This window comes from Falco punctatus (assembly GCF_963210335.1).
Source record: "Falco punctatus genome assembly, chromosome: 11".
NCBI lineage: Eukaryota > Metazoa > Chordata > Aves > Falconiformes > Falconidae > Falco > Falco punctatus.
Genome location: NC_137591.1, coordinates 7,775,265 through 7,801,258, shown reverse-complemented (window position 1 = coordinate 7,801,258; position 25,994 = coordinate 7,775,265). Strand labels below are relative to the sequence as shown.

General features: G+C 36.8%; 1 protein-coding gene across 9 annotated transcripts in view; it reads right to left on the bottom strand.

Moving 5' to 3' along the window:
• The window catches only part of EPS15 (epidermal growth factor receptor pathway substrate 15), a 72,639-nt gene that overhangs the window by 13,957 nt on the left and 32,688 nt on the right, over nt 1-25,994 (bottom strand). For 7 of the 9 annotated variants that reach the window (XM_080406249.1, XM_080406248.1, XM_080406245.1 and 4 more), the window contains 13 exons: nt 24,831-24,920; nt 24,468-24,515; nt 23,588-23,683; nt 23,088-23,153; nt 22,513-22,638; nt 22,002-22,061; nt 20,230-20,430; nt 18,476-18,621; nt 17,432-17,591; nt 13,701-13,786; nt 7,814-7,886; nt 2,655-2,816; nt 1,872-2,099 (listed from right to left, as the gene is read on the bottom strand). In XM_080406249.1, the coding sequence (XP_080262375.1) occupies nt 1,872-2,099; nt 2,655-2,816; nt 7,814-7,886; nt 13,701-13,786; nt 17,432-17,591; nt 18,476-18,621; nt 20,230-20,430; nt 22,002-22,061; nt 22,513-22,638; nt 23,088-23,153; nt 23,588-23,683; nt 24,468-24,515; nt 24,831-24,920 (1,542 nt within the window). The remainder of the gene's footprint in view (nt 1-1,871; nt 2,100-2,654; nt 2,817-7,813; nt 7,887-13,700; nt 13,787-17,431; nt 17,592-18,475; nt 18,622-20,229; nt 20,431-22,001; nt 22,062-22,512; nt 22,639-23,087; nt 23,154-23,587; nt 23,684-24,467; nt 24,516-24,830; nt 24,921-25,994) is intronic. The other 2 variants (XM_080406250.1, XM_080406246.1) reach the window with 1 other exon arrangement.

Sequence of the window (25,994 nt, the reverse complement as noted above, 5' to 3'; positions counted from 1 at the left end):
GCAGCACAGAGAAGCTATTAGATGACCAGTCCCTCTTAAATATAAGATGGGAGATATATGTCTTAAATTCTTCCTTTCAAAGGCAAATATAATAAACCCCATGTTCTTTCAATCAAAGGGTAAAATATGACAGATAAGCACAAGTCTGATTTAGAAGAGGTGCAATGTGGTTGAAGGACAGACCTGAGAACCTTCTCATGTCAAGGAAGTAGACTGCATCCCTGGCAACATCCAGACTTGTTGCTTTATTTCTACTCAAACTCAGAAAAAGAGCTGCAAAGCTTTCAGGGGGTTTTGTTTGTTTAGTTTTGTTTGGCGTGGTTGTTTTTTGGTTTTGTTTGTTTGTTTTTTTAAATTTTGTATTTGCAATTGCCTTAAACTCTAAACTAAAAAGGCCACTTTATCAGAATTCTCATCTTCCAAGAAGGAAAATCACAAATTCATTACCTTTTCCCACATGACTTTTGAAGTCTACAAAATCCACAGTATATCTTCCTAAGCAGTTACATTCACATGCTATTATTTCAGCAATATGCTTAGTGCAGTGCCTCACAACAAACATTTACAACCAGCCTGCCAGTTACGAAGAAATTACTGGATTTGGCAGATTATGCAGAAGGATAAACATAGTTCAGGTATTCAGGTGTCTAAATCCCACCAACTTCTGCTAGGTCAATCACGTAATAAGAGTTTTCATTGCCTTGTACATGTCACAAATCAGGTGGCGGCAAAGACACCACCAGGTGTCTTTCAAATACACTGACCTCAGACCAACCGTTAGATAATCTTGCCTAAAGCACCAAAGCACCTACTGTTGTGAGCCAAGAGCAATAAAATCAGGAGTACTGATATAAAATCTATCAAAAAAAATGTTTGTAGTACAGTCAAACATAACCACTTCTCTTATCAGCCTCGAATCTGTTCACTGCAAGTACATTAATAATGAAACAGCACAAGCTTCTCTCTACCTGTGACGAAACGATGGAAAATCCATTTGTTTACTTCTAAGTTTCTAAACCTCAAGGCCAAATGTAAAAGTTACAAATATGTTATAAGGCTGTTATAAGTGTTCTTGCATGAACACTAGCAGCGGAAGTCTTAAGAGAAAAATAAACAGATGTTAACAAGTTACAGATATTAACTGTGTGAAATGACCAACCCAAAAGCCAGCCATTTCTGGTGTTCAAAGTTAATGGGAAGGATTTGCATGTTGTTTTAACTTGATAAAGATGTGACTGACTAATAGACAGCTGGCAAGTCAGAGAAGGGGAAGAATGATGAGGAAAGGGTATACAAGCTAAAGCATCACTGAAGTAATAATCACTGATTACAACAGGAGCTGAAAGTATTCCTTTAAAACAACAGCAGATGTTTCAAAGCACGATGCTTAAAAACCAGTGCAGCCACCACCCTACTTCTCAGTATCTAGTCTCAGCCCAATTTATTCTTACATTCACCTTACTTTCCCCCTTCAGCAATACACTAAGTAAATGATATTAGCAATTTTATACCAATTCACATCAATTAAAGAAAAGTGAGAGCGTGCCTCAGGCCACAGCTGAGGAAGAAAGCTTAAATAACTACTGGACACAGAGAATTTAAACTTGCGTTATCCATTTTTCATTCATTACATTAAGATAAATTATTTATGAAATATAATAAATTAATCCCTTTTTATTAACAACACAGAGAAAAATCATGAAGTATCTTGAGTGACTTGAGTCAGCCTCTAAGAATCCTAACAGCTGCTAGCACAGAACACATGTGTAAGCAGCTAAAGCCATGAGCAAACAGTGAAGAAAAAAGAAAACAACGCCTTCCCCTTAAGAAAAACCACACTAAAGGTTGTCAGCTAAAAAAAAAACCAAAACCTTTTGGGGGGGTCTTTCACATTGCCTTACTGAATTGATTTCCTGTTGTGAATCCTGCAGATGTTGCTGAAGAGGTCCCAGCTGTGCTTTCCCAGACTCTATGCAATGCTCGAGCTCTGCAGTTTCTTGCTGCAGGCGACTCAGCTCCTCTTGAGCTTTGGTCAGTTCATCTTCATATGCTGAAATCTTTGATTCCTGGCTTGTTATTTCAGCCTTCAGCATGGCAATCTAAAGCACGAACAATACTTCAAAGCCAAATAAAAAACCCAAACCAAACACACATCCAAACACATCCAAATACTATTATTTATGACCAGAAAAAGTAAAACCTCATAGCTATTGGAGAGATTATAGATCATACCTGAAGGAAACATTAATGCCCTACTAGTGTCATTAAGATCATAGTATTCTAGCTGTTTTCCTGACCAGCTCAGATATTTAAATCTACATAACTGTAAGATTTTTTTTAACAACTAAGAAATCAGTCCCACTAATTAGTGCTAATTACACTTATTGCATTATAGTTTTGCCTTATTTGTTTGCACTTGACCTTATTTTTTTGCAAGTATATCTGTATATTTGTTGACACGCTGGTTCTGAATTAGGAGGTCACTGAAATGAGTGACATATTTCCTATTCTATTATGGTCACAAAAATCTGGACACTTAGGCTGTTTATTTGTTAAAGTCTTTTTCTCTTGCCCCAGCAACTGTAATATTGCAGGGCTGCATTCTTTAAAATGAGGCATTTACTCTTCCAAGGGCCTTAGCCACTAGACCTTACCAAATGGGCCTCCTCTGCACACTTCTGCCTGATATCATTCAGTTGTTCTTCCAATTTGGCCTTCTGCTCATCGAGATCATTAAGGGTTTCTTGTGCTTCCTGTTTCTGAGCTTGCAGCTTTTGCAGATTACTGCTCTCCCGCTTTACTTCATCTTGTAGATCCTGTAATAAAACAGATTAGCTTTGCATTTGTTCCCTCTCTCCTCTTAACTCCTAAATCCCACAGTATAAGCTGTGGTACTAATTCAGATTTCAAAGTATCAACAAACTACCTTTCAAAAGCCAGCATTTATAACATGTCAGACAGGTAAGTAATCTCAAATTCTAATTCTAAGACATTAAAATAATGAGGTTGTTTACTTTTTCTTTAGTAAAAATAATCTCACTGAAATATTGAAGATGGTGCATCAAAACAAGAGACCTGAAATATTGAAGATCGTGTATCAACACAGAGATTAACTGTTTTACAGGAAGGCCAGAGTTTCATTTTGAATTTACAAGTCATCTTTATTCAGGCTGTTACATTGTCTCTCTCCTTTTTAGCAATATGTTTTACTGAGTTCCTTAATGATAGAAATTATTTATTCTGCTTCTTCCCCCTCCAAAAACACATGGCCAAAAATAGGAACTTGTTTTAGCAACACGGTAAAGAACCAACCAGTGCATTATTACCCCACATGCACCCCCTTCTAGAGCATCCCTGCCTCTGGTTTTGCAAAATTCAGTCAAAAACTTATTTTCCATGTAACAGTACTGGTAAAAAATACACATTCCATACACAACACTACGGCATCTCTTAATTTATGAAAGAACAGTAAGTATGTATCTTGCATTCTAAGTTCATTAAGTAGCATCATATGGTAATTAGTTCATTTCTGAGCAAGAAGAATGGTTATACCTCAACAAACTCCAGAGATAACATAAAAAAAGTCAAGAAAGAATTTAGGAAGAAGAAAGAATTGTCAAAGTCAAGAGGAAGAGATAACACAGGGAGATCAAAAAGGCTTAATAATACAGGAAAGTACTAGATGAAAAGAGAAGATTGCAGCCTTTCTGGGAAAATATGGTAATGAAGGAAGAATCATGAACAGTAAAAGACAAACAGGGATAAAAGAAAATTACAGATGGTAAGAAAACAAGCAGACACGAATTTCTGATTAGATCATACATTCATGCACTGTTCTAAGCTAAGACTCTGTTGCCTTTTTTTAGAGGCGTTTTGTTTGGTTGGGGTTTTTTTTGGTGAGGGAGATCATTTATCCATGTGTGCTAACACCTCTGGTTAATCGAGACAAAAAAGCCAGACCAAAATACAAAGGTATATGGTGCAGCAGTATAGATGCTAGGGAAACAGGTAACCTCAAGACAACTAGGAAGCAAACAGGAGAAAAACAACAAAGAAAACATTAACAAGAAAAGAAACATAGATGCTTTTATGAATAAATAAAACACCCCCCCCCAAAAAAAAAACAAAACCAAACAAAACACTGAAACATCCCCACAAAAATCCCCAAATCAAATTTGAAGTTCATTAAAGAGTATGAGTGATGTACAGCAGCCAGACTAGGTGAATTACTGGCTATTTCTAATCTATGAAAGACAAACTGTGTGCACACGAAAAGCCCTTCCAGCATCTACTGACTTGGATAATTGGGACACTCTTGATCCATTAATTTTTTACATCACTTTGAAAAGCAAGTATCAGCTGACACTCAGCAAAAGAAATGGGGGAAAAACTAACAGCTTAAAGAGATTTCAGTCTCCTTTCTCCAAAAGGAAGCAAAAATTCACACACAAGCTAAATATAGATCACCTCCACTCTTGCTGCTGTTCCTTGAATACCAATGTCTGTCCTAGGCACAGCAGTAGAGGATCACTAAAAAGATCTGACTAAGCCTGATGGCTCCCAGAAGAGAAAAGAAGGAAAAAAACCCAACCAAAACAAAAAACTAAACACGTTCACATAACCACTCCAAAATTAAAGGTCAGAGTAGATACAATGCACAGAACTGGGCATACATCTTCATGAAGTAAACCAGGCTCCAATTAAGCTTTGATTTCAAAGAACACCCTCAGCAGAGAAGCAGCATCTTAAAGTTCAAGCACTGAATGAGTTGCTATATGAAAACCACTAAGATATTTGAGGTGGTACAAACTAGCGTTTTTATGGTAATTGTAATCCTTGTATTACATTTACAACCATTGTAACTCTCCATGCTCATGTAGCATAGGCCAAGGAAAGTCCAGAGATCTGTATTTGCACAGACAGGCAACGGACTCAATAGCTTGCCAGTCTGTCCTTCACCAAACAATGCATGTGCTAAGAACTGTTAAGCCTGAAAGCGCACAGAAAAGTTAAAACTTCACTGAGTTTCTAATGGCTTTGGTATACTGCAATAAACAAAGAACAGAGAAAATCCAATGCTGAGTAGAATACTCAGGGCATAAATCTGTTTAAGAAAACTCAGGTCAACAAGGAGATCAAAAGGCTAGAAGGCCAGAAACATTCTGCACTGCTTAGAAGGCTACAGTCCCTAAATACATTTCACTTCCCCCCCACCCCACCCACCCCCACCCCTTATCTGAAGCAGCATCTCAAATGCAGTGACATTTCTCCCCCAATGGTTACAAAAAATATTATGCTTTGTTCAGGACTTACGTGCATTTGTTCTAAAAACTTCTTTACAAAGTTTCAGCGGTCCACTGAAAACCAAAATACAGACCTTCTGACTTCATGTCAATAAAATTCTAGGGACCATGTAACTGCTGGGAAAGCCAGGAGGATTGCTTTTCTTTTCTTATCAGGTAGACTGACAAACCATGCTTGTACATGTGAAGTGCTAGACAGAAGACGACAGCCTTGTGAATGTGTTCAAAAGCCCACTGCTTGAGGCAGCATCTAGCTGCTGAAGCACACTGTGCTCCAACACCTGTGTCTGCATCAGGCTGGTGATGAGGGAGCAAGTGGACAGCCAGGTAAGGGCATTTTCAGATGCCACCTGCTCAAAACTTAATGTTTTAGTTACACATTAACTCTGTAAAACAAAGTTCTCTACTGCCAAGTGCAACACTTTGTATCAGAGTTTTGTTACTTCCCTATTTATAGGAAAATGCTAATCCAATCACAAAGTTAAGGCAACGATGCCTTAGAAGTGGCTTGATCTTTGTTGCTATGCCTGTAACTTTAAGAAAAAACAGCCCTTAACCTTTGCTACTAAAGAGCTGATATTTTAATAAGCCCATTAAAACCCATTAGTATGCTATGTCTTCCTCCAACACTTTTCCTGTCTTTGCTTATTATTATTTACATAGTATATAAATTATTTTATATGAGAAAAAAACCCTTGTAATTCTTTCCCTCCCCCTCTACAAATCAGTTTGATCCATCACAGACCACAGCTGTATTTGAGATCATGACTTGTAGCAGTAATTCTGTAGAAACTCTGGAGTGGGATGCCATGGAACTAGCTTGATCCAAGGTGGCAGATTAGAAAACACTGGTTTTGTACATCATCTTTAGAAATGCCACCTTTAGAATAAAACCAGAAGAAAAAAAGCATATTAGTCTGTCACCACTATTCTCTGAAGTTCTAGAAAGTTTCCTGAAACATGCAGCTCCTCCAACATTCAGGAGCCAGAAAGGGCCCAAGATAAAGGGCCACCAGCTCAAATGCTGCAGCCATTTCCTATTTGATCCTGATGGTTTCTGTTTGTCTGGCAAGCCGGTAATAGACTGTTCCATCTCTGCAGACTGACAGAACTCTGTATTTAACAAGGGACAAATAGCTGGTGTGATCACTAAGAGGTTAAAGACTAGAGACAGTTGCTTCCAACATTACTGCTCTAGATACGACTTAAACTGATTCTGTGATGCTGCTGACTATAAAATACGAAACCCATGCAGATGGCACTAATACTATAGATTTAAGGTTTTTATTTAGCTTTATATACCTTTTGTGCAAAGGCACCAGAGAACTCAACCTTCACATGCACACACACAGATTCCAGAACACACAAACAAAATCATCCTATGTACAAAACCAGGAATACCCCTAAGAATTTTTAATAGTGTGAAAAGGCAATCTGCAGAGTGGGGAGGGAGAGCAGAGAGACTGCTGCGTGCATGGACAGAATGACAGACATGGGCAACTTCTGCATGCATTCCTGCAGCTGCTGAATCTAGCTGCCATCCTGACATACAGGCCAGCATCTGATTGTCTTCTGAAAGGTCAGACTATTATCATCCAGGCTCTAAGGATATTAAATAGCCAAGCACAAAATTCACAACTGGTGTAACACACCAACTCTTCTTCTGCCCAACATAAAGTAAAATGCAGAAATCTTGCATTATTTGCTCTTAATCAAATAAAGATTATTTAAAATAAAGATTCCTAAAATAAATGTAGAAATAAATGTAAAGTAATCAGATATAACAATGAAGTTTTTTTTCTTAGAGCAGCAACACCAGCTGCTTTTGCAGCTTAAAATTTAATTGAAATATTGCTTTGCAGCATTTCATTCAGAGCTTGGCTAGACTGTTAGCACCCTGAACACTGATGCTGACTGTATAATTTTTCATCCCCGTAAAACACTTGCAAAATTTAAATTTTCCAATATTCTGGAAATTCAATGTTATCCTTTTACATAAAATTCAAACAGATTTTTTAAAAAATTCCTTTATGGTAGGCAAAATTCACTTGAGGCAACATTCCTCCCAAGCTGGTAATTACTGCGAGTCTTAAGAAGCAGCCCCATATACAAGCCACTTAAGTTTATTAATTTGCGATGCTCCAGTATTGTCTTTGGCTTTAATTATACATTAGATAACCTTGCTAAAAAACAAACCAAAAAAACCCCAAAAAACAATAAAAAAAAGAAAGAAAAAGAGGAAATCTATTCTTTTGTAATATTTTTCATTTAAAACTCCGTGCAGGCTACATATCCTAGCAGCTCACACATTTATATAAATATACACACCTACACCAACCCACATTCATATAGAAAACACACTTCAAAGTACATTCTTTTTCTTAGCCACCAATTTTTTTTCTTTTTACTACTTAAGTGATGTGACCTAAAGACTCAGTAATCCCACTGCCATTAAAGAACCACATGGAGCAATATCAGGTGTCCAAACAATAATTGTGTGTCTTATTTACCTGGACCTCGCTTGTCCTCTGCTTGATGGCATCTTCTTTCTCCTTCAGGTCTTGCTCTACATTATTCTTTTCCCTAGAAGACCAGCAAACAATGCAAGAATACTTAAGAACATCAGCTACAGCAGGTACAGTTATCCAGCCCCCTAAGACTGTATCTCTCTTTAAATACATAGTGAAACATGAAACACAAAAGATGTAAGGGACTTCTGCTTTCCAAATTATTTACAACACGTAAGTGTTCTGCATAAAAAAAAAAAAAAAACCTGTCTTTTCACCCAACTGCACTTCAGTGATAAGAATGGCTCAAAAATGGAAGGGGGCGGGAGGGAGAAATCAATGAAATACTGTCTCCAGTGATCTCACTGTTGCTATGGAGCACTTGTCTAATGAAAACTGCTGGGAAAAGTGGGAGGGATTGCATCAGATTCCATCTCTTAACCCCTGCAAACACAGTAATTCCTGCACTAGCAGCAGCTAGAAAACATTTCCAGCAGGCCAATCTACCTGATAATGAACTTTGCCTATCAGATTTTAGATATATCTGTTGGTAAGCTCAGTCAGAAGAAGAAAGGTTAGCTCCCCGTAATCACTATCTGCTCAGAGACCACATAGGTAGTTATTTGCTGTGTCACATTCAAGTCTGTCTCTACAGACGTTTATTCAAGTTTAAAAGTGACTACTGATGACAGGGGAATTATCATCAATAAATTCTTGGCAGTCAGACAAAACAACAGCTTTAAGAAAGAACAAACCAAGAGACAACTCAGAAGTGTTACTGTTTTAAAAAAAATAATGTGTTTATCTGTGACAGTATATGGAATATTTTCTTCTTTCACAGGTGCAGAAAAGCATTAAGCTCCATTTTTAACACTATCTTCTGTATGCAGATGTTTACTTTCATAAAGATTTTGTTAATAAGCACACACATTAAAAGTTAGAATTTCAACAACGATAAACCTAACATTTCTAAATGAAATACCATAGTGAAAAGCTATCAAATTATATTACTAACACATACTTAAATCAAGGTAACTTCCTATTTTAATAGCAGCAGATTGGTATTGAATCTAAAACTATTAATCTTACTGTTTACTCTTATCTAATACAGACGAAAGGATTTCCATCTCCAGAGTAAAGCAATTCTTTTTACTGAAGCTGAGGCATTCTTGTTTACCTCTAAAGCATGCACAATGGAAAATAAAAAAAAAATATCCAGATGTCACAGATCTTAAATGAACATGTACTCGGAAAAAAATTATTATAGATTATGTTCTGCTATTATTTATCTCAGTATGTGATTAAAGAGCAACTTGCTGGCTGTGCCCAAAGGGAAGGTTTAAATGGAAGGAAAAGGAAAGACATGGGAAGAGGAACTCTGAAGAACGAAGTTAGTTATTTTGTTAAGTGTGAACCTTCGAGTTTCATAAAATTACCCACTCTCCATTCATCAGAAAAAAAGCATCATGGAAATTCTAAGCAAATCTTTACCATTTCCATCAAAGCTATAGCACACACTTATAGCTCAATAAACCAGTATTTGTAGCATAGCTGTACTTAGATATTTAAGCATTGCAACACAGGGTTGAAACAAGTTCTGTTGATTTTGCTTCCTGTAACTTTTCATGAACAGAGGGTATCAATTTCAATAAAGCACTTTCACAGATCTAAATACAAGTCAGGCTGAAAAATACCTTCAAGCTCTCAGACACCCATCTGAGAGCTTGCAAACATTCAGGCTTATTATTCCTGATGGAAGATAAAAGAGAATAATTGATGAGGTAAACAAATGCTTGTTATTTTTACTGCTCAGGTATGAAAACTGAGTAGGAAATAGAAATCCAAGCAGGTATGTATGCTTTAATATACAGCTTTTCAACATTACTGTCACTGATATGCCTGAGAGTGTCAGAGATGACAATCACTTCCCTTTTACTTCAACAGAAGCCAGGTACCTAAATCTTGCAATCTGGACTATGCTAAGCAAGCAACAGGATACAAAACCCACCCACAGGCAGCTTACGCTGGCTAAATCACAACACAAACAATGAATTTGAAAAACTCAAGTGAAAGAAGTATTGTCAGGCAGAACAAGAAAAGCTTAGGCAGCAATCTCAGGCAAAGGAAAACAAGCTGAGTGTATATAGTCTACACATAACACATCCCCTCCTCCCCCCCAGCAATGCCTCTTTGTTTCAAAAAAAAAAGACAACACAGACCTACTTAATTCACTAATTCTTCTGAATGCCTCCATTTCTTTTACAAACTATCTGGTATGCCCCTGTAGGAATGCTCAGCAACTGAAAGAACCAAAAACAAGTAACAAAATTGATTCATTGGATATGACAGATTTCCTGGATCATAAAGTCCCTTACCACATCAGTACTTGGGGGAGGGGGGGGAACCCCAAAAGGAAAACAAAACCAAAAAACCCACACAAACAAAAAACAACCCACCAACAAAAACACCTCAATGACCCAAAAAGCACTGTGGTCTGCCAATGAAGGACACTCGTAACCAATTCAAGTCTATTTACGAAAACAATACAATTTCCCTATGCATTTTAATAGTAGTCAGGTCAGGAGAACCTTCTAAAGAAACTAAAACCAATCATTAAAAAAATCCTCAAAGCTAACAGATGGTTCCTCCAATGCAGATACTTCATGATTTACAATCAAATAATCTCAGTAAATCCATCAGGTTTATACTAATTTGTGCATTGAGCAATTTGTAAATGGGATGGCTCCCAAATGGCACATTGCAAATATTTGTTACAGCTGACAACTGTGGAGTCCCTGTGTCAGTCGAGGCATTCAAGACAAACATAAACCGACCCTGGCCAGGCTTCTTGATGCCTAACACTTGGAATAACACTTAGTTACAAAAGCAAAAAAAGTAAAGAAATCATAGTTCTTTTCCGTAATAGACAGATGACTGCTCACAGAACTGGTAGCATTACCTACACTCACAGTTGCCCAACGTTTCTTATTTTCACATACATTTGTAATTTTGGGAATTCATAAGTGTAGTAGTATTTCAGTTCGGCAACACTAGAAAAACCGCCTAGGGTTTTTGCCTTGTTTCTTCTTGTTTCCCCTTTGTTCCCCTCAACCTTTTCAGCTGCAACAGCTCAGTTACTTCCAAACCACAGCCTAAAAGAAATCATCTAACCTACAAAAAGAATCTTACCATTGCTTTGCCAAGAAGCAGTACATCTCTCAACTTTGAAACAAAGGCTTGATGCAAATGTATGGCAGGGAAAGGCTGCCCTGTTTTTCTGGGGACGTTTTGCCATTTCCTTACTTTAGAGAGACCAACGTAGCAGCTTTACACTCTCTTTAACCCAATTTATATTCAAGACAATATAACTGTTGCTGTCCAACCTATGCAAAGGATGGCACCGCTGGTGAGATACACTAAATTAAGCTCAACTACTTAACATGCTTAGAGAGGAATGTAGTATTGGTAAAGCTTGAAGAAATTCCCCTAATTTGCAGGCTGTAGCTAGCTTTGAATACACAAAAGCAAAGCAGGGTTTGCTGGGGAAGAAAAAGGTTTTATAGCTCAAAAAAAGAATATTAAGAACATCTGGTCTAGACTCCCACAATGCTGATCAAAAAAGCTTCAAATAGCTTTCTAAAAATATAGTACAACTGAAACAGAACTTACAGGCAGCAGTGCTGACAGGCTCAAAATGATGCAGATTCCACAACGTCCCTAGGCAAATCAAATTCCCCTACCAGTGGGGAATTATCCTCACTAATAAGTGTTCTGCATTTTAGTCTTCATCTGATCTTCAACCTCCACCTTCCTGACATTGTTTTCACTGAATTAGATTTAAAAGCTATTGGCTACCAGAAATCTTTCCCACACAAAGTGTTGAGCCACAAACACATCACCTCTGTATTCTTCACTCAGTCTCTCAAAAAGCTGTGTTTTCCACACATTGTCATTCTTTTGGGCATTTCCTCTGCTGCCTTTTTGTTATTTTTCCCAAGTGCACTTCAAAAATAGATTCAATTTCTATTAGTGGGTCTCAGAAATGCAGCTCTCATGGATACTTCCCAATGGAATCATGGACTAGAATTACTACATATTGAGTTCAATAGCTGAACAATGTATCTTATTTAATAATGAAATAAAAAAACCCAAGTTTAAATTACATTTTTCTATGATAACTGTCAATACAAAGTGTACTTCAACATTTATAACTGAAATGTGGATTTGCCAAAAGTGAAATAAGTTTCCTACATTTACCTAGCGTTGCTACCTGTGCTTAGGAAAGGTACAGAAAAGTAATATTTACTCTGCTATTGAAGTAACTCTACAGTGGCTAAAGGATTTCCAAGTAATAGTAAAAAAATATTTTTTTTGAAAAAATAAAAATGAAAAAAATTTACTTTAGTCACAACTCACTTTATGACATTGAGAGTTTGCTTATCATTCTCAATGAAACCGCACAAACCTCTCACTATTATACTTCTGTCACTCAGAAGCTTAACCCTCTGATTGTTAATCCAGTTCTGCTCTGAACCTCTAAATCACAGGCAGAATTTCCCCTTTCCAAAAATAAATACATACAAATAGCTGCCCCTACCATATCTTCAACAATCCAGTAATGTGCCTTAAATAATTGTTTGAGTATATCTGCCACTGAAGAAATGGAAGCAATGACTTTCCAAAGGCCATGGTTCCTTCATACCTCACAGCAAGAAAAGAAAACAAGACAACCAGACTGGCTTGCACGTTAGGCTGCAAGCCCACCCAGTGGAAACCAACATTACCTAAAAATTCGTGCTAGTGAACAAATCATTTCCCTCTAAGATACTAACGTCAAACATACAGGGTTGTAAAGCATTCTCAGGCTGATAAATATGAAAGTCCAAAATTGGAATTAACACAACCTAAAGAACAACAGAGGAAGGCATAGCAGGGGGAAGTGAGGAGGCAGTGGGAGTAGTAAGAGGGAGAATAAGCAGCTGAAATGAAAAAACATTTATGTATTTAGGAAACAGACTGTGCTTTGACATACTGCCAAATTAAATCATTCCTGCAACCGACATGAATAAGACAGGCAGATTTCATCGTGACAAAGCACCCTCACTTCCAAAATAGTAGAATCAACTGTTCTTAATAGAATTTTCAGTAGATTTATGATATCACACACATGCAAAAAAATCACTACAGAAAACTATGCTATGCCTTGGGAGTATGATGAAGTCTATACAACATACATGAACCTGATCTTCTTAGTCACTTGAAATTATTTTCATAATTATCTTTTAAATAATTAATGGAACCCAAGGGTCTGCAGATCTCATATTAAAACAATTTTTCTCAGTGCAACAGTTTATTTTACTAAACAGAAGAGAAGCATGTCCATCTTCACCACCATCAAAACCCTAGCAGAGGTCCATATGCATTCATCTTCCCACTCTCTACCCTACATATTTCTTGATCTTTCCCATCTCGCTTCCTCACGGCCACTAGAAAAAGAGTCCTTAGAATTCCCTCTACAAATCAAAGACAACTAATACCAATTTATATCATCACTCCAGCATCCTAATCATCTGCTCCATTCTCATCCACTAATGAAGATGAACAGGAGAGAATAGCTCCACATCAGGATGCTAAGATATGCAGCTCTCAAACATACCCAAAAGGCATGATGGACAGACCTTTCACAGTCCTCCTGTTATTAAATGCACTCATCTGAGTGAACAAAGGGTAAAAGAGTTAAACAGTAGTACAGACATGCTAACCACTTCTTTTAGCAAAGCAGACTTATTACCACCCGTTTTTCTCTTATGCACTAAACGTTTTTTTTTTTTTTAACTGTAAGTAGCACAATTGAATCTAAGGCAACTATGACTACTCCTCTTTTACCTACCTCTGCAGGTCTACTATTTCATTGTTTAATGTATCAAGTTCTTTAATCGCAGAAAAATCTGCTACAGAATTCGGTCCTTGAGCACTCTGAAAGATAAAAAATAAATACTGTTAGTTTATTGTTTATGCTGACCAACAACTATGTTCACTTTACTTTTTGTGACAGCATGAGCTATCCTCTTGTAACAACTGTTTGTAGCATTATATTTCAAATCTTCAATCTTAAGAAACCCCAAACAGTCCAGATGCTGCATTAACAGAACAAAACGTACATCCAGTGCATCTAGTATTTCAAACAGAGCTTGTCTCCTGTAAACTCTTGAAGACCATCCTCAACACAAGCACAGGACCACCTGATCGTACAAAAAAAACCCCACCTAGTCCTAAAATGAGATTTATCTTACAGTTAACATTTAGCTGGCTTCCTAGCATTCATTTAAGAGTGGTTTGGTTTGGTTACTGCTTTTATATTTATATTTCTTCACCCTGGTAATCCTCCTGTTGCAGAGTATCGACACTTATTTGCAACACTAAGTGGTATCGAGCTAGCTGAATGCGATCCTCCAGAGTACTGAATGAAACTTTGATAATACAAAGTCATAGGTTAGTTACACCCATGAGTTCCCATTTACTTAATGTCATTGTAAGATGACGACTGTAATATGAATTACTTGTTTCCATAATGTACACATAAATGACTAGAGAACAAATGCTGAAGGCACAAATTAGCAAGTGTTGTAATTGTTCTACTGTGCCTTATCACAACGTGAACATTAAGAAGCCATAGTCACTGGAACTACCTTCTATAAATACATCACTTCCTTCAAGTCTCGAACAAAACCATCCAGGAAAAACACAAAGTTCAGAGGAAAAGTATATACATATAACTAAAAAAGCAAGTGATAACCCCAAAATAACACAAAAGTTTTTAAATGCTGAAGTTTCTCTAAAGATCAATCAAGATACTATTCATCATGTGTTTATTCAAGCTCATACTCTGAGAAAAAAAACCAACATACACAAGAGCCATGAAAATACCTAAACAGTAAATCTGAGCACTCTGTGGCAGACAATACTATTCAGCAGAACTATGGATTATTCATGAATATTTTACTAAAACAAGTGGTATGAACTGAGAATAAAAAAATCCATACAGCTATTCTTAAACTGGTTAGTGTACAGTTTCTCGAGTAGGCAAAATAACTATGAAGTTCAATCCTGTTCTAAAGGAATTAAACCAGAGTTTTGCAGAGTTGCTCACGGTGTTCCAGTGCCAAAGTTTTTACTTCTCCTAGGAAGGGGACAGAAGGAAAACATGGAGCTACTAGCTACAAGTACCAGTTCTTTCCTGGCCTCCTTTTTTCATCAGTTAAAGAAATTCTGTGCACTAACACCAGCAAGCTTGAACAAAACACAATTCAATCTTATTTTCAATTGTTCAAGAGAAGGGGTGTGGGGAGCAACATCAAAGCCAACATTTTTAGCTTCAACATACTAGTTAACAAAGACAAAAGTTAGAACTATTTGCTGCCATTTACTACACTGCAACACACATGCAAAAAATGCTGCCAGTTTTTAATTCAAAATAGTAATAAAAGTGAATTCCTGACAAAATTCTTTGAAAGGAACTCGCATGTAAGTTTAAGTTTTATGGCTGGTAATGCAAGTACAATTTGGTGATTACAAACAATTCTAGGTGAAGAAACACAGCAACAAGTAGTAGACTGCTGCTGCATCCCGTTCACAGGACCGGCATTCAGGCCTCAAAACTGAAATAAAAATTACACTACTGTGGTAACAAAATTCTGTAAGGAAACCAAACATTAGAAACAGCAAGATATATACATACGCATTCTGAAAATCTACCAAGAAGGATCACAAGTTAACTTCCTCTACTTTAAAAGCATAATGGATTAACATCATACTTACTGATATTTCTGCTGCTACCTTTATATTGGTCAATTCAGAAGACAAAGCCTAAGGTATTTTTCTTGGTTTGTTTTCTTGTGGGTTTTTTTTTGTTTGTTGGGGGTGTGTGTGTGTTTGCTGGTTTGTTGGCATTTTTTTCCCTATATAAGCCACACCACTCCAAGAAAACCAGCAAAAAGCCTATTCCTGCCTACTGCTCTTATCCTTTAGGTTCAATTCTTTAGCAATAACCTTGGACAAACAGGTTCTTTCATATCAACAAGACAACATCTCTTTTCAAAAAGCTCAAAATGAGCTGAAGATTCAGCTCAATTTAGTAAAACAAATGGTAAGGACTTACAGAGCTAAAAGCTAACTTACCTTCTTTCACAATATTCTTACTCAGCATTTATGTTAGTAATGCAAAAAAATAAGTCACACTGATGTCTGAGAGTTCTCTAAGAACATTTTACACACACAAAATAGCAGTAACCAACATTGATCTCATCCAATGTGTTCTAATCACTAAATTTTCTGCAATATAATCAGTAAAACCAAGCTGTTAGTCATAACGATAACTGTCAACTCTCACATTGGGCTACTACTCTGTCACCACTTCCCCAACAGTTTCAACAGGGTAAGATGTAGCATTTTCTCCTTTAAGTTCAAGTAGCATAAATTACCAACAGGTAACAGCCACAGAGGTCTGGGTTCAAGGAAGAACCCTGGGGTTCTTCCAGATGAACAACAGTGGAGATCAGCAACAACCTGAGATCAGTACACCCTGTGACACTTCAGAGAAGTGCTGTGCTATTCCAATGATTATGTAAGAGTTTTAGAAGGATGTTCATTATTAAACCAACAGACAGTAAATATTAGAAAAGCAAAGATTCTCTAACCTTGAGAAAGCAGAGTTAACAAACTGACAGAATAATAAGGATGAAAAGCAGAGTGGTGCAGAATGGAAAAAACAGTCCAAACTAGAAAAGAGACATAGAAAGGAAAGCAAACATACAAAAAAGATTAGTAGATTTGCAAATAAAGCAATTACTTTTTAAAAACAGAATGTAAAAAGAAATTAGGTATCAATTACAGAAACTCAAAAGTAGTGCCAAATTTTGAGTTTCACTTTTTCAAGTGCAAATTTTTTCATTCTGTTTAAGAAAGTTGTAGTATTAGGTCAATGTTTTGCACAACCAAGAAAAGGTAACTCACATCAGACTTCATGATGTGTAAAACAAGTAAGAATTTGTGATGACCTCTACCCTTCTGATAAATACAACTTGAACTGCTGAGGTACAGTCTACTGCTGGATTAAGAAAGATGGCAATCAACAGACTATGAAGACATTTAAACTATCTGTGAAGCATAAAATGGAGGACCATTTACTTTTAAAACTTTAAATATGTAATTCTAAGCTTTATTTAGTTCACCTTGTTTCCAGACTTCTTAAAAAACATCTATGTAAAAAAAGGTAACTGCGGACACATTAGAGGAAAAACATGGAACTTGTGCACACTATTTCAGATGCAAACTAAAAGTTCTTTAGATAGTTAGTAGAAGGGCTTATTCTTTTTAAAAAAAAAATAATGCTTTCTCCACATAAGATCTCTCCGCTTGGTTGGCAGGCATAATAAATGACAGCTTCATTTTGAAACATGGATGGAACAGTTTTTTGTCAATTCTTTGCACCTAAGTCTCATTTGCTTCTTGGTATTATGATAAATTTAAGGTATGCCAGTACTTGAGGTGCTTCTTGCATAGCCTTTGAAATTAACATTCTTTTTTTGAGATTTATACCAAAAATGTCAAACCCATCCTTACCTTCTGTAAGCTGACACCCCTGTCTGAAGGTGGAATCATCTCCGGAGTCAGAGCCTGAGGTGGATCAATGCCCTTCATTAACTTCTGATTAATTAAATAGAAAGCCAAAGCAAACTGTTCCTTTGAAAGCTTTCCACAGTCCTTTGTGTCACAGAGAGCCCTGTACAGAGATACACATGAAATAAATCAAATCCTCATTTCTGCAAGTACAGCCCTCTTTATTGTACTTGCTGTCATTTAAAAATGTGAAAATTGCTAGTGTGTATCTCCTCTTCTAAAAAAAGGCAATATAGCAGCAAGGCGTGGTAATAAATAGAAAACATTACTCAAACATACACGGCCACTTTCTTTTGGTAGGCTAAAGGTCCACAGCTGTTACAGTAGGTTCTGATCCGCTGAAAGGCAGAATCAGGGCTGTAAGTTGTAACACCTGAGTATCTGTAACTGAAGTTGCTTCTAGATTAAATAACTTTTCACAGCTGACACAATTTCATCTGCATTTTCCTAAAGCACAAGTTGCAGCAACCATACCTGGGCGGGGTGTCTGTGTTTCTATCAGAGTGCCCTGCAATATCTTACAGTGGGGAAAAAATTAAAAAAGCAATAGCTGTCACTACTAGCTGTAATAACAGACAAGTTGTAGAATAAGATGGGCCATAAGTCTCAGTCTCATGTGATATTATATAGGTAATTCTCTTCAGCAGTATATGGATAGTATCAGTGTTTAGATACACAGCAACACAAGGATGCATTAAATACACTGGTTTAGCTGAAGTGTAGTATTTGTTTATAACAATCTGTGTTCAGGCACTTTACCTCCTCCCCTAAGACATAAGGCATAGCACAAACACCCATTTCTGTCCAAAAGCAGAAGTAAATAAATTACCACTACTTATACAGAGGCCATGCTGTTATATAAAAAAAAAAACCAAAACACACCTTTCATTTTCCAGAAATGTCAAAATAGCACTTTTCTTGAAAAGTGCTAGGAAGGAGCGAGAACCATGCCATCGTCTAAACAGCTGTCATGGGAAAAAACCCTACCAGATATGTGCAAGAAGAGCAGAAGGCAGTCCTGTCTTCAAGAATAGTTCTCTGGCTTCCACACCTGACACAAATCCATCCATGTCCTTGTCAGTTTTCACAAAGATCTCATCATACTTAATTTTGTCTGCAGGCGATACAACCCACTGAAGGGGGGTGGAGATGGAAGGAGAAAAAAAACAAACAAACAAACCAAAACCACAATACTAAGATATAGGCAGTTCTGTTTTCAGATAGCTACTTTCAGAGTTACATAAATTCAAGGACTACAGCACAGATTTAAGAAGTGGTATTGGTGCCTCATTCATGAGCAAGTTTTATCCTCCCAGATAGAGACACACAGAGATCCATAAGCAATTCCAAAAGCAGAAGCAAAGTATTTACATCAGTGAAGCACCAAGGCTGGTGGTACTGCTCTACCTTTGCCTATCCACTGAAAGTATTTCCCGGAGCCCAGACCTCCTCCCAGCATGGGGCTGTGCCCTCATCACTGTGCTCAGTCACAGCCCTGCTTACTGTCTGGCTCTATCAATTTTATTCCCCTTACACAGCCAGGGAGCTTTAGCTGGAGGGACTGAAGAACTGCTCAAGCCCCAACTGTTAATTGTTGGCGCATTCTAAATTGTAGAATTTACCTCCCATCAAGGTAAAGACACGAATTGGTGCCGCTTCTGTTACTTCAGCACTATTTCTAAACACTAAGCTACTTATAAAGATGTTTGAGTGAAAATGGCTTCAAGTGCATGCTTTTGAACGCTAATTAATTTCAGCACACAAGGACATTTAACAGATGAATCCCAAATGGTGCTGTACATAAAGCATACACTGAAACACTCACCCAGAACGGCACTGATTAGTAATACATACAACAAGATTTGCCATCAGTGCGTTGTCAGATGAAAACCTTGGCACCTCCAGAACTAAAATGCCAGTTTCCTACCGATCACTCAAATATGGGTATCCAAATATCCAAGCAGCCTCTTACGCATTAAATACTACAATGCTTACCTTAGACCCCCTTCTCACTTTCTTCTTATTTTGAATAGAACGAGTAAATTAGAAACTACTTGGAAAGACATTTTCTCAAATTCTGGATTCTAAAATGACAAGGATTAAATAAGTGCCTTGGCGGGCCTGGGAGGTGTCAAGCTTAATCATCATATTCAGAACAAACACCAAATCCTGTGTGTTTAGGTGGATATGCCAGACCTTTTGTTTCTTTTTCCTATTGCTTGTGCATCTCTCTAGTCCATTTTCATTAATGTCTTCTTCAAATTGCATGCACACCTGCACATACAACTGTGCATACATGCCTGCCATAATTTTTTTTTCATTTATATATACTAATATATATTATTTATTACTTGTCCTTGTTGAAATCAGTCTTCAGCCAGGAGACATGTTCTGCAGATGTCTACCTGGACTACATTTTTAAATCTGTTTTCTTAATATTTTGACCTCTATGTTTAGCTTGATGCCTTGAAATAATTTGTTTTAAGAATACCTTAAAAAATGTTACTAAACAACATCTTTTTATCCAACTGTTTATATCTGAAGACATCTCGAAAAAGCAGAAGATAACTTTCACACTTCTCCACCTGGTCTTCCCATCAGCTGCCTCAAATGCATCAATGAATCAACAGGGCAAGAAGGAAACTAAAAACCTCTATCAAGACTCTTCATACCAGCAGCTTCCAAAGTACAGCATTAAAAGAGCAGAAATCTTCTCACCCCAAGTAGCTTCAGAACTGTACCTGTGTTAATGGTGTTTTGGCAGCTAAAATGCCTACAGGTGGCAAGGACTGATGAGACTCTTTGGTAGATGCTGAAGATGGAATTAATGGCATTGCTCCTGGAACACTGATAGGTTTTCTCTTGGATGGTGGCACCAAAGCTGCAGGCAAGGACATTGGCACTGGTTCTTTCTCCAAAGCACAGTACACCAGAAACATGGCCTGAACAAGAAAATAAGGTGCGTGGATGTAAATATCCAAGAAATAAATATATATCTATAAATTAAGGAATTAGTTAATGAAGAAATGCTCCAAAGTTATTTCTTACCTTTCTCCTTTACAAGCCCCCTCAACTGAACTGCAGCTCATTGCCTTCTGACCTGTGTTTTTCATTACTACTTTCTTTTGAGGTCCAGTGCTTAACGAAGGAAGTTCAGTATCTTTTAGAACATTGAAATGATTCTCCTAAAGCTTGTACCACCACTTGTGGAATTTTGAGAGAACACTTCAAACACTTAATTTTAATGTATTTATGTTTTCCCAGGAATCATTCCACTTAGTGTCTATTCTTTTGTTGAGGTTGTATGTTTTAATGATTTTGACTGTTGTTCAAGCCTCAGAACTGCATCTTAAATAAATTTTATAATACTTTATAGATTATAAGTTTATAGCTTAATTTATCTCAAACATTTCCCTAGAACATACCAATCCTCTGAAATCAAGGCTGAAAGTTGGAAGAATTACAGCATAAACACAGGAAATCAAATATAGTAATAATTAATTACTAGGATCTTAAAGGAATTGGTTTCAAAAGAAACTGAAGTATATAGGTGCCTGAAGAGGACTAGAACAATATTCAAAGAAGCAGTTTTTATAATTTTATTCTTTCTCAAAAATATAAGTGACAAAAGAAAAAGGTAATTAATCACATTTATATTATGAAGGAAAAAAAAGCGAGGTTTTGATGTTGTCCATAACATCAATTCTTGACAATTACACAGGTATTCCTTATTTTATTTTCATTTTATTTTTAAACCTTGACTCTGAAAGGATGAGCAAAAGTTTAGTTTGTAGAAATTAAGGGCTGGCTTTATTCCCAACTGAGGACAGAAAGGTCACATTACTTTTTCAAGATTCTTGCAATGCAGAATGCAGTTAAGAGATTTTGTTAGCTTTTCCAAACCGTTAAAGTTAGGTTTGGTATTTCTCCATATAAAATGGAATCCTCTCCTCCAGACTGAATGCAGAATTCCTTCCTCTCCAATTGACTTACATGCAAAAACATGCTAGAAGTTTTGAGAAAAAGATGTTGCATGCTTACTATCACATTCAAAACTTACAGAGTCTTCAAAAGTAAAAGCCTCCCACTCGCTTCTCACTTGCCATCTCTTGTGGAAAGCGAAACTTATTACGTTATTTCATCAGTCCTGCATTAGTAGTGTTAAAATTGCTATGAGCTTTTGAGGAACTTGTACGTAAGTTCTTTAAAACTGTCCTCCTGCAAGCTCTATAAATGCTGAAGTTTAAGGTAAAACTTAATCGGTGAAAACTCGAGCCTCTCATGAGAGCAGATCACAGGTAAGGGTTTTTAATGGTTCATTTAGCCTAAAGAAAGTTACTGCTGTGTATTCAGAGACATTCAACAAACCAACAGAAACATTAAATAGTACTAAAACTTGACTAAGGTCTCTGGACAAAGGCAATAAATGAACAACAGAAACAGTCAAAATTAATACACAATGCATCTATTTAAAACCCTTGTCATTAGACTTTCAAAATCCCAAGATACTTACAACTGCAAATTCATCTCGATCCAACATTCCATCGCGGTCAATATCACTCAATTCCCACACCTACCAATAAAAAGCAGAACATGGGGATGTGTGCCTGAACTGCAGCAGTTTCCTATTTAAAACCTCATTAGAAACAAATGTGGGAACAGCCTCCCTCCACCATATCCGAATTTTTATTAAGATGAACAGCATTCGTTTTCAGTAAGCAACATACTTTCATATAAACCATGCAAAAGAAGAGAGATTACGTTGGAGACAGAGTGCACCAAGGGCACCCTGCCCTAAACCAAGTGTTAAAGACTACAAAACTGATACATTGTAGTAAGAGGTGGTCTATCAAAATAACAAAATCACTTTTCTATTTTTTTACAGTTTAATGTATGGCCACTCTTAAGATAGTATTTAGTAGTTTGGCTCATTACTAAAAAGCATTAATCTGAAAAGGAGGTATTACTGAGTGTAGCACAGTTGTTATTTGTGAATTAACAATTAAGAAGAAAGATATTCTTACTCGTCCTAAGATATCCACTGGCAGTTTTGAGTTAAGGAGTACAGGTTTCACCTTATCACCTGACAACAGTCCATTCACAGGATTTAGGCTGTCAAAAATAGCATCGTACTTGGCCTTGTCTTCCAGCTGCAGGGGCAGAAAAAAAGGTATTACTTATGGGAAGTCACACGCGTAGCCTAAGAAGCAGTAGTTCTTTCAAAAGTATTAACTGGGTTTTTTAAGTTACACTTTAAAATACACACATTGCAGTTCCTGATGTTTAAAAGAAAATATGAAAAATACTTTCTTTCTAAGGCAGCTAGAGACTCATCCAAAACCCAGTGAAATTTACTCTTCAATTATTTTCATGGCTTCAAGTAACTATTTTTTTTTCCAATTTTGTAAATATGAAGAGGTTTCCCATGGGTCAAGTGTTTTTTATCAAATTAAGTCTACTAGCCTGTTTACAGAGTTGAAATGAATGGTAATTTATCATACTTTATAGCTACCAGTAGCATTATATTTTTCTCAGTCAGATACATGTTTTCTTGCAAAGCACATCAGAGTTCTAGGTAACAGCCTGGTCTTTAATTTACCTTAACTGCCCATGGTACATCACTCGATGCTGTTCCGCTGAGTAGCAAAGGACTACTAGTATCAGTCTAAGGAAAAACAGGGGAAAAAACCCAAAAATATTATAAAAACGAGACCTTGCAAAACCACTCCCTTATCTGAGAAGGTGTTCCTTCTCAAAGCCAGAACTGCATTTTAGTCACACATACCTTCATTAAGGATACCAATATTTAGAGTAAGAAATTTAAAGTGTTTCTTCCATTAAGGACAACACTAAGAGAATAAATACCATATATATATATATATATATATTCAAATTACCCACAATTTTATATTCAAATCCCCACTAGGGCATGTAGCACCTTATTCTCAGCCCACATTGCTTAATTTTCCCCTGTTGTAGGCTCTATTGCCCTACAACATCACTTTCAGAAATGTTTGGCATACCAAACCTTCCTAATTGTTCACTTAAAAGCAGTTCTTATCAATGAGTTGATATGTTCAATTAAAAAAGAAATCTTACAAATCTTGGTGGAGGAACAGGCAAATTAAGACTACTCAGGGAAACATCCAATCCATTCTGTGCACATGCTACAAGTCGTAAAGCCACAAAAAATTCCTACAGGAAAAATGAAATTTTAAAGGATTTATTATACAAAAATACTCAAATTTCAAAATAAATTTCTAGTATTGCTATATATACAAAGGGTTGCAAATGGCTTCAAAGGGGGTCAGAAAGCGACAGAAGGCAGCAGCCTTGGAGTTCTTGGAGGAACCGAGTTGATCCCGAAGGGGGAGGAAAGAAAGGTACAGCACATGAGAAAAATTAATCAGAAGTAGCATGAAAAGAAATGAAATTGTTTGGTAGATGCTACAAGCTCCTCATTTTCCTACAATGAGGCGAAGCAGTTAGCTCTCCACAGGCCGTCACTGAAGTTACTATACATCAAACCAAACAGCAATGCACATTAGAACTTTCCAGCAGTACCACTGTAGGAATGTACTAAAGTCAAGTCCACCAAAATTAAATAAATAAGAATTTGGAAGATTTTACTAGAATTTTAATTTCTGCATTAAATTTCCTCCAAGATTAATAGGAAAAGTCACCTTTGCAGTAAATACAATACATTAACCCTTAAATTATTTCTCACTATATTGTACCGTACAGCTACACAGCAGCTCATTTTACTACTTGAAGAAAAACTGATGAGGTAGCTGAAGGCTGCTTAGTTTATTGTAGCTTACATGAAGTGCAAAGTACAAGTCTACTACAAATCAGAAAAATGTGAGGAAAAAAATCAGTTAGAAAAACTGATTTCCTGAACCAGAAATCTTAACTTTTATCTTAATTCAAGGCTTGCTAATGGTTAGAGTAACCTCATACACCATATAAACAATCATACCTGTTTGTTCAGGATACCCTTGCCATCAGTATCAGCTAAGTCCCAAATCTAAAACACAAAAATAATAGACACCAAGTGTTCCACAGCACTGAGAGGAAGCTGGCAAGTTCTCACTCCATTTAACAATGCATTCTTGGATGAAAGTTAAGATCTGAACTTATTTGTGGTGATAAATTTAAATATTGTTTTAATTTCCAGTACAAGCGATATACATAGTAGAACAAGCAAGAAGACTGAAGTCGGAAACTATTGGATATCACAACTGAAAACACGTTAGGAGATGTATCTTGTACTATCACTAAGCATTTTCATTTACACAGGATACTAACTGAAGCAAGAGACGGGATAATTATCATTAAATACCTTTCTAAGTACCAAATCTGTCAATCCAGACTTCTTCAAGAAAACAGCTGCATCAGAAGCTAACACTCTTCCAGCATTAGCAGAATCAACCTGGGAGAAGAAAAAAACCTCACATGACAAACTAGCTTTTGAATTGATGCAATCTCTTTAAATATTTTCTCAAAAAGCCAGCAAAGAACAGTGCTCAAGTTAACGTAGTCACTTTGAGACCAATCTTTCAGACTTTTTTAAAAAAAGAAAAACTCCCTTTCATTTAAAAAATCATGTTATGTTAGAATTAAGACATTTTGAACTAGCTGCTCCAGATTTAGTAGCAATAGGCAGGCTTTGGAAGCTGATATTTTACACTAACACTGCCAAATTTAAGATATATCATGCATATATATCTAAGCATCTTTCACACTCTAATTAATGTTTCACAATGTTCCAGAAAAATACACTATTATCCCCATCTATCTGTACACAACCAAGACAGAGAGCTAAGAATTTTGCCTAGATGACCCAGTTTGGGGCAGAAGCAAGGAAGGTAACTCAGGTTTCCCAAGTCACAAGCCAGCACCCCGATGCAAGCCTACTCTTATAGGTCATCAATGAAGATTTAGGTTAATTCCACATAAAAACTAAGGAAAAAACCTACTAACACATATGAAAACAATCAAGGTCCACTGCTCTAAGTTTCTAACCATTGACTATGCCTGGATTTCAGGGTCTCCAGTAGAAGTTTCCAAGTACAAAGGCCCAAGAATTTCTCAAGTTATGCTATAGACCGGGAAGCTTGTTCACAGTAGGCCATCACCTGAACCTAATTAGCCCTTTGTAATCAGGGATTTCTTCTTGATGCCCACAAAAAATCTGACTTGCAAGGACAGAGAAGTCCCAGAGTTTGATTACATTTAATTGTGCAGCTCTGAATGCATTATGTTATGGTCTGAAAAAGAAGGCTTTGCTTGAAGATACCTTTATCACCCTAGAAGAGGGAAATGCTTACTCCCTGAAGTGAAACTTACTGACACAATGAAGAAGCTGCTGATAGTTTTGGCAGAATATCAACCAGCACACATTTCTCCCTGGATCAATAAGGAGATCGTTAAAATAGATCACTGCTCAAGTTCCTAAGCAAAAACAGTGCCTCGGTTATATCTTCAACTGGAAGAAGCAAGCAGT